Source organism: Prunus dulcis, chromosome 2 (genome assembly GCF_902201215.1).
Source record: "Prunus dulcis chromosome 2, ALMONDv2, whole genome shotgun sequence".
Taxonomy (NCBI): Eukaryota; Viridiplantae; Streptophyta; class Magnoliopsida; order Rosales; family Rosaceae; genus Prunus; species Prunus dulcis.
In genome coordinates this window covers 11,668,827-11,681,060 of record NC_047651.1, presented here as the reverse complement: position 1 = coordinate 11,681,060, position 12,234 = coordinate 11,668,827, and the positions used below count along the sequence as shown (strand labels likewise).

At 38.7% G+C, this 12,234-nt stretch overlaps 1 protein-coding gene across 1 annotated transcript; it reads left to right on the top strand.

Moving 5' to 3' along the window:
* Positions 1-5,325: 5,325 nt before the first annotated feature.
* On the top strand, positions 5,326-7,698 carry LOC117619655 (receptor-like protein 3). The gene has a single exon (XM_034349653.1). The coding sequence runs from the start codon at positions 5,343-5,345 to the stop codon at positions 7,569-7,571; it is 2,229 nt and encodes a 742-aa protein (XP_034205544.1). The 5' UTR covers positions 5,326-5,342; the 3' UTR covers positions 7,572-7,698.
* Positions 7,699-12,234: the final 4,536 nt, after the last annotated feature.

Genomic DNA, 12,234 nt, shown 5'->3' with positions numbered 1-12,234 from the left:
AATAGAAAAGCTTCAGATTGCTGTTCATCATATTCCACTGTTTATGTATATTGGTATGAGTGAGAGAAGTGAGCTACTTCTCTAACTGATTTACAAGGGAATTAAATCCTAGCCTTTGATCCTATCATCCAGTGAGATGATACCACTTGTCATAATCTGACACATATTCTGCTTTTGCAGTGGATAGTGCCACTGTGTTTTGCTTAATCGATGCCCATGAAAACATACCAGATCCTAGTGTGAATGCATATCCTGAAGTACTTCTTCTATCGTCTTCACTGCCTGCCCAGTCACTGTCACAATACCCTATTAAGGTAGTTGTCTTCCCTTTTATAAACTCAATTCCAAAATCAAGTGTTCCTTTAATGTATCTTAGCACTCTCTTTACTGTCCCCAGGTGTTTCTTGATAGGATTATGCATGAACCTTGCCAAGAGACTTGCTACAAACATCACATCAGGTCTAGTTACTGTCAAATAGAGCAAGCTGCCCACAATCTATCTGTATTCTAGTTCATTTGCAGCTTCACTTCCATCAATCTTGCTCAATCTCTCATTCATTGCAAGTGGAGTAGCCACTGCTTCGCAATCTTTTAATCCAAACTTCTCAATCAACTTCTGTGCATACTTCTTTTGGTGTATAAAAATACTCTTCTCAGTTTGTAGTATTCCCATTCCAAGAAAATGGTGTAACAATCCCAAATATGTCATCTCATAGTGCTTCATCATGTCTTTTCTAAATTCTTCAAGCATTTGTGGACTATTACCAGTGTATACAATATCATCTACATATAGGGAGACAATGATAATAGCTGAATTCTCACTTGTTTTAACGTACAAAGTTGCTTCACTTGAACTTTTCTTTAAACCAGCACCGTTGAAATATGCATCAATTTCATCATACCAAGCCCTTGGTGCTTGTTTCAATCCATACAGTGCCTTGTGTAGTTTGTACACCTTTATTTCTTCATTTTCTTTCACAAAACCTTCTGGTTGTTCAACATACACTTCTTCTTTTAATACTCCATTGAGAACGCAGACTTAACATCCAGCTGATACAAGTTCCATCTCTTCTATGCAGCAAGAGCAATCAAGGTTCTAATGGTGTCTAACCTTGCCACTGGGGCAAAGGTTTCATTGTAATCGATTCTAGGCTTTTGTGAGTAGCCTTTAGCCACCAATCGAGCCTTATTTTTCTGCACAGTACCATCTAGATTAAGTTTGGTCTTATAGACCCACTTGACACCAATGACAGGTTTATTAAACGGTCTCTCAACAAGCTGCCAAGTGTTATTCTTCTCTATCATTTCCAACTCAGCTTCCATTGCCTTTCCCCATGACTCATCTAGATCAGCCTTGTCAAAATTCTCAGGTTCCGTTATGCACATATTACACTGAGCCATGATTTCATTAACACTTTTCCATTTCTTTGGTGTATGTCAATGGCTTGAGAACTGTCACTTATTCCTTCATCTTGCAGGGTGATACCTTCATCCATTTGAGGTGTATCCAAGCTTTGACTTGGTTCATTTTGATACCTTTATCCATTTGCAGTGTATCCAAGTTTTGACTTGGGTTATAATTTTGATTCTCAGTAGGCACAGGGACTGTCATTTCTTCTGCACTTGCATTCTCCTACTTCCATGAACCATTCTCATCAAACTGCACATCTTTGGATAGAATAATCTTTCTAGTACTTGGATCAAATAGTCTGTACCCGTTTTCACAGAGTCCATAACCCACAAAGATACATTTGTGGCTATTTTCTTCAAGTTTATGCCTTAACGCTAAAGGGATGAGTACATGACAAGGAGATCCAAAAATCTTTAAGTGTGCAATTCCTGGTTTTCTGCTAGTATAAGCTTCAAATGGTGTTATCTTCTTGAGAGACTTGGTAGGACATCTATTTAGTATATAGACTGCAGTATTCACAGCTTATGCCCAAAAGTCATAATAAATGCCCTTCTCATGCAGCATAGATTTTGCCATTTCCACTACTGTCCTGTTCTTTCTCTCAGCAACTCCATTTTGCTGAGGATAGTATGCTATAGTTAGCTGCCTTTGAATTCCAAATTCATCACAAAACTTGTTAAATTCACTAGATAAAAATTCTCCACCCCTGTCACTCCTCAAACCTTTTATCTTATATCCACTTTGCAGCTCAGTCATAGCCTTGAACTTTTTAAAACATTCGAGTGCACTTGACTTGTTTTTGATGAAATATACCCATGACATTCTAGTGCAATCGTCTGTAAATAGCAAGAAACACCTATTTCCAGAGATGGATTCAGTCTTCATTGGTCCACAGATATCTGTGTGAACCAATTCCAAGGGACCTGTAGCTCTCCAAGTGGACTCCAAAGGGAAAGAATCTCTGTGTTGCTTTCCTAGCATGCAACCTTCACATACTACTGAAATCTGTTCCAAATGAGGTAAGCCATGAACCATGCCTTGATTCTCAAGCAGTTTTATGCTTCTTTCATTTAAGTGCCCCAATCTCTTATGCCATGTCTGCAAGCAGTGTGTAACACTTGCCTTTAAGGCCAAATCACTTGCAGGCATCATTGTAAGTGGAAAGCATCTGTTATTGGTCATTTGAACCCTCACAATCAGATTTCTCAGTGACTGATCATCATAAACATACACCATATTCTCTCCAAACACAAGATTGTACCCATGCTCCATCATTTGCCTAACACTAAGTAGATTTTCTTCAAGACCAGGTACAAGCATTACTTCTTGAATGTGCTTCTTACCCAACTTGGTTTTTATCACAAGAGTCCCTTTTCCTGCAACTGGAACTATTTCTCTAGTACCCATCTTTACTTTAGAAGTCAAATTTCTTTGAATATTGACTAACACTCTCATCACCTGTCATGTGGTTACTACAACCACTGTCAATGTACCAAGAGTGATTTTCCTTCACATCTGTCACATCATTGCATGCATAGAACAAGATTCCAGTTTCTTCAACTAGATTTGCATAGTTCAATTTCTGTACATTTTTATTTCCATGGCACTCTCTGAGCATATGTTCAAATTTCCCACACCTTTTGCATTTAGGCTTTCCTTCAAACCAACATTTGCCAAAATGCAATTTCTCAGAATGTTTACAAGCCGTTTTATTCCCATCATTAGATTTCCAATTCTTCTGAGGTTTTTGATCTCCAGAAGAAGCTCCACTATTATGATTTTTTTCTTCAATATTCAGACTAGTAAAAACCCTTTCTATAGAGTTCTCATTGTGTCGATCCAATCTGAGCTCAAAGCTCTTCAGAGAAGCAAGATCCTTAGAATTCAATCACAGAGCAGATGGAATCATATGATTTTGGCAAACTAAATAGTAATTTATGGATAACTCTCTCCCTAGATAGTTCCTCATCATAACTCTTCATGTGATTCAATATATCAAACAATCTAGCAAGATATACAGATAGGGATTCAATGTCTTTCATGCGAGTATATTCAAATTCTCTACGCAATCCTTGCAATTTTACATTTCGTACCTGTTTATCTCCTCTGAATTCCAGCTTCAGAATATCCTAAGCACTCTTTGAGGTTTCCTCGTTCACAATTCTGGGGAAGAGCTGATTTGAGACAACACTTTGGATCAATCCAAGTGCATGAGCATCCTTCATCAGAAGCTCAGCCATCGTAGACTTCTCAGCAACCTTAGTCTCTTCAATCTCCTTCTCCTTCTTTGGATCTGAAGCATCGAAGCCATATTCAACCAGATCCCACAATCCATGAGATTTTAGTATTGTTTTCATCCGAATGCTCCAGAATTCATAGTTTTCTCCATTGAAAACTGGTGTGCAAAGCTCAATAGTGCCCGATCCTGCCATATTAGACATTGGATTCAAGAAATCTCAGTTGCAATCGTTGAATGAGCTCAGACCCAGCTCAAATCAATTCCAACTCCCTGTTCACAGATTCATGCCCAGCTCAAGCAATCGAACCTGGCTCTGAGGCCACGTTAGAATTCAATGTTTTCAGCATTTTGGATGTTTTGGGAAGAAGGGAGAGATCACAGAGAGAGTATGAGGAAGAGAATGTTGCTCTTAGAAAAATAGAAAAGCTTCAGATTGCTGTTCATCATATTCCATTGTTTATGTATATTGGTATGAGTGAGAGAAGTGAGCTACTTCTCTAACTGATTTACAAGGGAATTAAATCCTAGCCTTTGATCCTATCATCCTATGAGATGATCCCACTTGTCATAATCTGACACTTAGATCCTAGGCAAGATAAGAGACCACTTGGACTATGATCCAATGGCTCAAATTACATCAGAAAAAAATAAAACTTATAAAATGAAATTAGAAGAGACTTTGTGACTTTGGCTCCAAGGCATTCAGCTTAAGGGTTACACATCAACATCATGTGATGTTCAATAAGAAATTGTTGAACAAGTCATCAGGTGACTGCAATGAACTCTTGATTTTTAAGATGGAATTTTGTCCTTTGGATCAGTGACTACACCTGTACCACCGAATTTTCGCCATTGTTGAACTAAAATCAACAATGAAATGTTGAGAATATAGGAAGTGACTTGTGACTTGTGAATATAGGACGTCACGCCAATGAAATGTTGAGATCAGGCTTGACTAGCAATGTAACGTTCCAAATTTCCAAGAAAAATTATCAACAAAAGATAAACTATGAGTCCTTTGAATTAAGTAGCAAAGTCCTCTCTGGTAGCCCCCACTTAAGACCCAATGAGGTCTTCTCTTTGAATATGAATAATTTGCTTCATGCGGTTGTTGTTTGCTGACTTCTCAATTTCAGGTGGTCTCCCAGTTGCTCCATGCGGTTGTCTGTTTGGCGACTTAGAGCATTTATAATGGTCTCTTTAAACTATCTTTTTAGACAAATTTTAAGAAAATCTTTATCAACCTCTTTAAATAGGGAGACCTCTAAAAGCTCCTAAATCTGAGGAGAAAGAAAGGACTCCCAACAGTTCCCTATAATTTTATGTTATTTTATTTTATGATTATTTTAAACTTTTAATTAATGTTAACTAAATTTTATAGAGAGTTTTTAAAATAACTTTTATATATTTTTAATTAAATTTTAATTAAAATAGAGAGTACGATTGTGAATGCTCTTACATATCATGTTCAAGCATCGTTGCTCTTATATATATATATATATATATATGTGATGATAATACTTCTGCCAGCTGTATTTGATTTATTCACAGGGGCGGCGGCAAACTTCCTTACTCTTTAACAAGTAACCTAGAAAACTTCCTTATGATAAAGGCTTCCAAAGGATATATATACACAAACCTGTGAGCAACGACACATACACAAAGCAACGTTAAGTGCAGCCTTATAACTTAATGGCTCATGGCTTCTTTCTCTTCCTCTTATTCTCTTATTTTATATCTATAAACACTCATGCCTGCAACCAAATTGAACGCTGCTCCCTCCTGTCCTTTGCCTCCACTCTCTCTTCTCCTCCTTTAAATTGGACATCCCTTGATTGTTGTCACTGGAAGGGCATCACTTGTGATCAAGATGGTTGGGTCACCCATTTGCTCTTACCTTCCAAAGGGCTCAAAGGAGGTATCTCTCCCTCTTCACTTAGAAATTTCACACATATCACCCACTTGAACCTTTCCCACAACTCACTATATGGTTCGCTTGAGACTCAATTCTTGTTGTCTTTGAATCGTCTCGAGATCCTTGATTTGAGCTATAACCATCTTTATGGGGAGCTACCACTTTCTCTACCATCCAGCAAAATTCGGAAAGTCGATTTGTCGAGCAATCACTTCTTTGGTGCAATTCCATCTTCATTCTTCCAACAAGCAAGCAACTTGATTAGTTTCAATGTCAGCAACAATACCTTCACAGGGTATGTCCCATCCTCTATTTGTCTCCATTATTCGCCCTTTGTTAGGCTATTGGACTTTTCTTCCAATCAATTCAGTGGCAACCTTGCTCTTGGGCTAGGGGAGTGTTATGAACTGCAGGTTTTTCGTGCTGGTCACAATAACCTTTCAGGGTTACTTCCAGAAGATATCTATAATGCTACCAAACTTGAAGAAATTTCATTACCTATCAATTCACTACGTGGAGCCATTAGTGATAAAATTGTCAACCTCACCAACCTTAAAATCCTTGACCTCAGCCATAATCAATTGAGCGGCGAGCTTCCTCTCAATTTGGGGAAGCTCTCCAAGTTGAAGTTTTTGACTGTTGATTTCAACAATTTAGAAGGTACTATTCCCACATCTTTGATGAATTGCACAAACCTTGTAGAACTATGTTTGGGAATCAACAACCTTGAAGGAGATATCTCCATGCTTAATTTCTCCAGACTTAGTCAACTTACAAAACTTGACCTAAGGTACAATAACTTTACTGGTATGTTTCCAGTAAGCCTTTACTCATGTAGGTACCTAAAAGCCATTGCATTGACTGGAAATCATATAGAGGGACAAATACAAATTGAGATTCTTTCATTGAAATCCTTGTCCTTCCTCACCCTTGGTTCCAACCGATTCACCAACCTCACAGGCACAATGAAGATATTGATGAGTTGCAAAAGTCTTCAGACACTCTCGCTTGTTGGTTCCTTTGTAGGTGAGGGAATGCCATTTGATGATGACATGGTTGATTTTGATGGATTCCAAAATCTTCGGGCATTGAATATGGCTGGTACTAACCTCACTGGTGAAATACCTGTGTGGTTATCAAAGCTCAAGAATTTAGAGATCTTGATTCTAGCTTTTAATCAAATCACCGGGCCAATTCCAAGTTGGTTGGGGAATCTTCCTAGACTGTTTTTTATCAACTTGTCATATAACCGAATTTCAGGTGAATTTCCAAAGCAACTCTGTAGGCTACCAAGGTTGGTTTATGAACCTATTGCATCTCAAGTAGACCAATATGAATTTGAATTGCCTGTCTACAGCAGCTTAACTACAAATCGAAATTTTCAACCGTATAAATTCTCTCTTTTTCCAACAATGATAGACTTATCGAACAATAACATTGTTGGTGATATACCTACTGAGATCGGACAATTGCACCTTCTCCGTCAGTTGGCTCTTTACTCCAACAACTTCTCCGGCGTCATTCCAGACCAAATATCTAACCTACAAAATTTAGAGGTTTTGGATCTCTCCATGAATCATTTGTCTGGAAGAATTCCATTGTCCTTGGCGAGCCTTACTTTCTTGAAAAAATTTAATGTCTCATACAATAATCTAGGAGGACCAATTCCAACAAGCACTCAGATCCAAACTTTCAACACTTCTGCCTTTGAGGGGAATCCAAAACTTTGTGGTGCCCCACTTCCAAATAAGTGTGGATCAAATAAGGGCATTGATGAAGATGACACAAACAACGAAGACTTGGACAATGAGCCTTATCAACTTCTATGGTTTTATATTTTCACTGCGTTAGGATTCATAGTAGGATTTTGGGGAGTATGTGGTTCTTTAGTTGTTAACAAGACATGGAGATACATATATTTTCAATTCATCGACAATATACAAGATAGGTTGTATGTGATGATAATAATGCGCATCAACACGATGAAAAGAAGGCTTAGAGGCTAGTCATATATTATTGTAGTTTTTGTTTTACATTTTTTGTTTGCTTTTCTTTTTTTTCTTTCTTTTCTTTTGTGTTCCCAATGTAATAAGTCACAGTTTCTTCTTATAGTTATGTCTTCTTTTTCGGATACGATTTCCTCACGCTAGCTTTTGCAAGCAACAAAAACGACAGGTTGTGGCTTTGAAAAATCATGAATACCAAATCAACTGAATACAAAAATGGGTATAAAAGATTAATGCAACACAGGTCCGCAGGCTTATGAAAGCAAAGCAAGCCACAAATACAAACTTCCGCTACATATTGTTCTTTACACTGGCAAAACCGACACATTTGGCTATCCAAGTCACTCTACAAATATATTTTTATGCATGCAAAGAATTGAGTGAAACGATCTTAATTTGACAGGAGGACAATGCAATAATCTTCTTTGAAATTAAACTTTCTGCAAAGTTCCATCCGAATGCCATTTGAGTTATTAAGGGCTCGTTTGGGAGTGCTTTTGGAGCAGCAAAAAGCACTTCTAAATGGATGAAAGCGCTTCTGTCTTTTAAAAATGGTGTTTGGCAAAAATTGTAAAAGTGCTTTGGGTGAGATCCAAAAGTACTTGGACTGGTTTTGGAAGAAGCACTTGAGAGGTGCTTCTTCCTAAAAGCGCTGCAGGACAAAAACAAGGGAAGCACTTGGCTTCCTTTAATGAAACTTTTAAATGCCAAAAATACCCATATTTAATTTTTTTTAAATGCCAAAATACCCTTTGTTTATTTTTTATTTTTTATAAATACAAAGAGCTGTTTGTGTGCATCTCTTGGCAGTTATGGATGATCGTTTTGTAAATTCACTCGTTTGTTAACTGTGTTTCAGCCATGGATGATTGTTTTGAATTATAGATTCCATCTACAAACCGATGGAATCTATAATTATCCCTGATAACAATTTCTTGTTGGCGTGACTTGTGGATATTGACTTACTTTCCTTACACACCAAGAATCCCTATTATAATTGTAATTGATTTACTTTAATTTCTGATTTCCTACTGTAAATAGATTTAGGAATTTATTATTTACTTGCCCATTCAGGTTTGGTTGTCTTATGAATATGACCTCATACAAGGAGAAGAATACACAGAAAATTCCCACAAACAAATATTCTCTCATAGTTTTCATATTTTAGCATGGTATCAGACCAGCAATCTTGGAATTGCTGACTCTAGTTTCAAAACCCCGCCGCCACTATGGGGGTTGATTTTTTCAACCCTCATGGAGGTAGCACCACTGACTCCTTCTCTCATTCTCAAGCAAACATAGCTGAGTTGAGTGCCCAGATGGCTCAGCTCCTACAGATGCAGATGTTGGCCCCGAATCTAATCCTGAATCAAGATCCAATTTTGATGACCCCGAACTTGATCCGGAATCAAGATTCTATTTTGACGACCTCGACCTCGACCCCGACCCATACTCTGATGATGACCCCGACCTCGACCACGAATTTGTCTCTAATTCAGACCCTGATCCCGACTTCGACTCCGACTCCAGTCCCGACTCAGGCTCAGATCCCGATTCGAATTCCTACTAAACTAGTATCCTATGCATCTTCCGCTGCACAGATTATGACTTCTCGACTCATGACCCTGACACATGGATTAGATTGCGCATATTGTGGTGATCTGAGACACACTCGTGAGACTTGTTTTAAATTGCATGGCTACCCTGATTGGTGGGCTACTCTTAAAGATTAAGGACAATGCAATACAACCAGTAATGGTACTGGTGATGGATGCCATAGTTTCGATAAATTAATTCTAGGAGTTGGATAATCGATTCCGGTGCAACTGATCATATGACGTTTGATCCTGATGATTTTCTAAATACTACACAACCTCGACGAACTTGTATTGCAAATGCCAATGGAGTTACTTATCCTGTGACAGGGGCTGGCACTGTTGCACTCTCATCCTCTCTCTCACTGTCTAATACTTTACTTGTTCCATCTTTATTCAATAAATTGTTGTCAGTAAGTCAGCTTACTGAACAATTGAATTGTTGTGTACTCATTTACCCGAGTTTTTGTTTGCTTCAAGATATTCACACTAAGGAGATTCTTGGTCGTGGTACTAAGAGAAGGGGGCTATAGTATGTCAATGACTTCAGTCCCGGCGTGGCTAACAGTGTGACATATCCCTTTGATAGCAAACAAAAGCAAATCTGGTTGTGGCACCGTCGATTGGGACATCCGTCTTTTAGTTATATGAAGCATCTTATACCAGATTTATTCTCAGGTTTCAAGGACTCCGACCTCACATGTGATACTTGTATTTTGGCCAAGAGTCACTGTATGCCCTACCTGTTGAGTACGAACAAGTGTACTACTCCATTTACGTTAATTCACTCTAATGTCTGGGGACCTTCACCTATCACTGCTTTTTCTGGTGTTCGATGGTTTGTCACATTCATCGATGATTGTTCACAGATGGCATGGCTTTATTTGCTGAAGAATAAAAACGAAGTGTTTTCTCGTTTTCAGTCCTTCCACAAACATATGAAAACTCAGTTTAATGCTCAAATTCAGATTATTCGCTCAGACAATGGTGGAGAATTTGTCAATCATGACTTCCAGACTTACTTCCAACAACATGGAATTATCCATGAGACAACTTGTCCTCATACACCTCAACAAAGTGGTGTTGCTGAATGAAAGAATCGATATCTTCTTGAAACAGCCTGAGCACTTCTGATTGGCGCTCATGTTCCTCGCCATCACTGGGATGATGCTATTGTCACACAGTTCACCTGATCAACTGCATGCCTTCTTGTGTATTGACCTTTAAAACTCCCTTACAGGTGCTTGCGCAATACAGACTTCTGCCCTCTGTTCTTGTGCTCACACCCCGAATCTTTGGATGTGTGGCTTTCGTTCATCTCCACAAAAATCAACGTAGCAAACTTGATCCCTGTGCGCTTCGTTGTGTTTTTGTGGGTTATGTCACTCATCAGAAAGGCTACTGCTGTTATCACCGTCTTACCCAACGAGCCTATGTCACTTTAGATGTGACATTTCTGGAATCTGAGCTGTTCTTCCATGACCCATCATCTAATTTTACGCTTCAGGGGGTGATACAAAGTGAAGAGCAGAATTGGAGCAACTTGGAAAATAAAAAAAATTCTCCTTTGTACAGAAATGATTGATCATCTCGAGTTTGGAGCACGAGATTACTCTCTGTGGAAAAGCGACCAATCGCCCATTCATAGCGATCAATTGCCTGACCCACCTAATCCATGGGAAGATATTTCTGATCCGAGTCTCACACCTACAGACAATACAGAAGAACAAGATGAAGACCCCCTCTAACTCAATAGTACCAACAGAACAATCTCCTGAGAATATCCTTAAGGTAACTACTCCTACTAGACTTGTGCATTTAGATGATAAAACTATTGGATATCAATTACCTTTCAGGCAAAATCATGGGAAGCCACCAAACCGTTATTCACCTGATATTGGCAAGACATCCAAGTATCCAATTGCAAATCATGTATCCACTGAGAAGCTGTCTGAACCACTCAAGGCTTTTGTGCATCAGTTGTATGCTATCCATATTCCAACCAAGGTCTTTGAAGCATTGAAAGATCTTAAGTGGGTCCAAGCTATAAAATAGGAGATGAAAGCTCTTGAGAAAAATCAGACTTGGACATTGGAGACTACACCACGAGAAAAAAAGACTATCGGATGTAGATAGGTGTTTACTATAAAACACAATGCAGATGGATCTATCGAGTGATACAAGGCAAGACTTGTGGCAAAAAGGTATACACAGACCTATGGTATAGACTATGAAGAAACCTTTGCTTCAGTTGCAAAGTTAAACACCGTCAGAGTCTTATTGTCCCTTGCAGCTAATTTGGATTGGCCACTACACCAGTTTGATGTAAAGAATGCTTTTTTACATGGCGAACTCACGGAGGAGGTGTACATGGACATTCCTCCTAGATATAAGACTGGAACAGTTTGCAGGTTACGAAAAGCATTGTATGGATTGAAACAGTCATCACGTGCATGGTTTGGACGGTTCACCATGACAATAAAGAACAATGGTTTCAAACAATGCAACTCAGATCATACTCTGTTCTTGAAACATCGAAAAGGGAAGGTAACAGCATTAATAATCTATGCTGATGATATGATTATAACTGGGAATGATAAATAGGACATATCACAGCTACAAGACTATCTGGCTACGGAGTTTGAGATGAAGGATCTAGGTGGACTCAAGTATTTCTTGGGAATTGAGGTGGATTGATCGTAGCAAGGCATATTTCTCTCTCAAAGGAAATATGTCTTGGACTTGTTGACCGACACAGGAATGCTAGATTGTAAACCTGTGGACACTCCTATTGTTCAGAATCATCATCTTGGAGAATATCCGGATCAAGTTCCAACTAACAAAGAAAGATACCAAAGGTTAGTGGGAAGATTGATTTGTTTGTCACATACTCGACCAGACATTGCTTATGTGGTGAGCGTTGTCAGTCAATTTATGCACTCTCCAAGTGAAGACCACATGAATGCAGCTTTGCAGATACTTAGATATTTGAAGTCTGCACCAGGAAAAGGACTTATGTTCTCAAAGCATGGTCATCTATGACAGGACCCGACCCAATTTTCGCTTTG

Coding starts and splice junctions, on each gene's coding strand:
- LOC117619655 (XM_034349653.1), top strand. CDS start 5,343: ATGGCTCATGGCTTCTTTCTCTTCCTCTTATTCTCTTATTTTATATCT.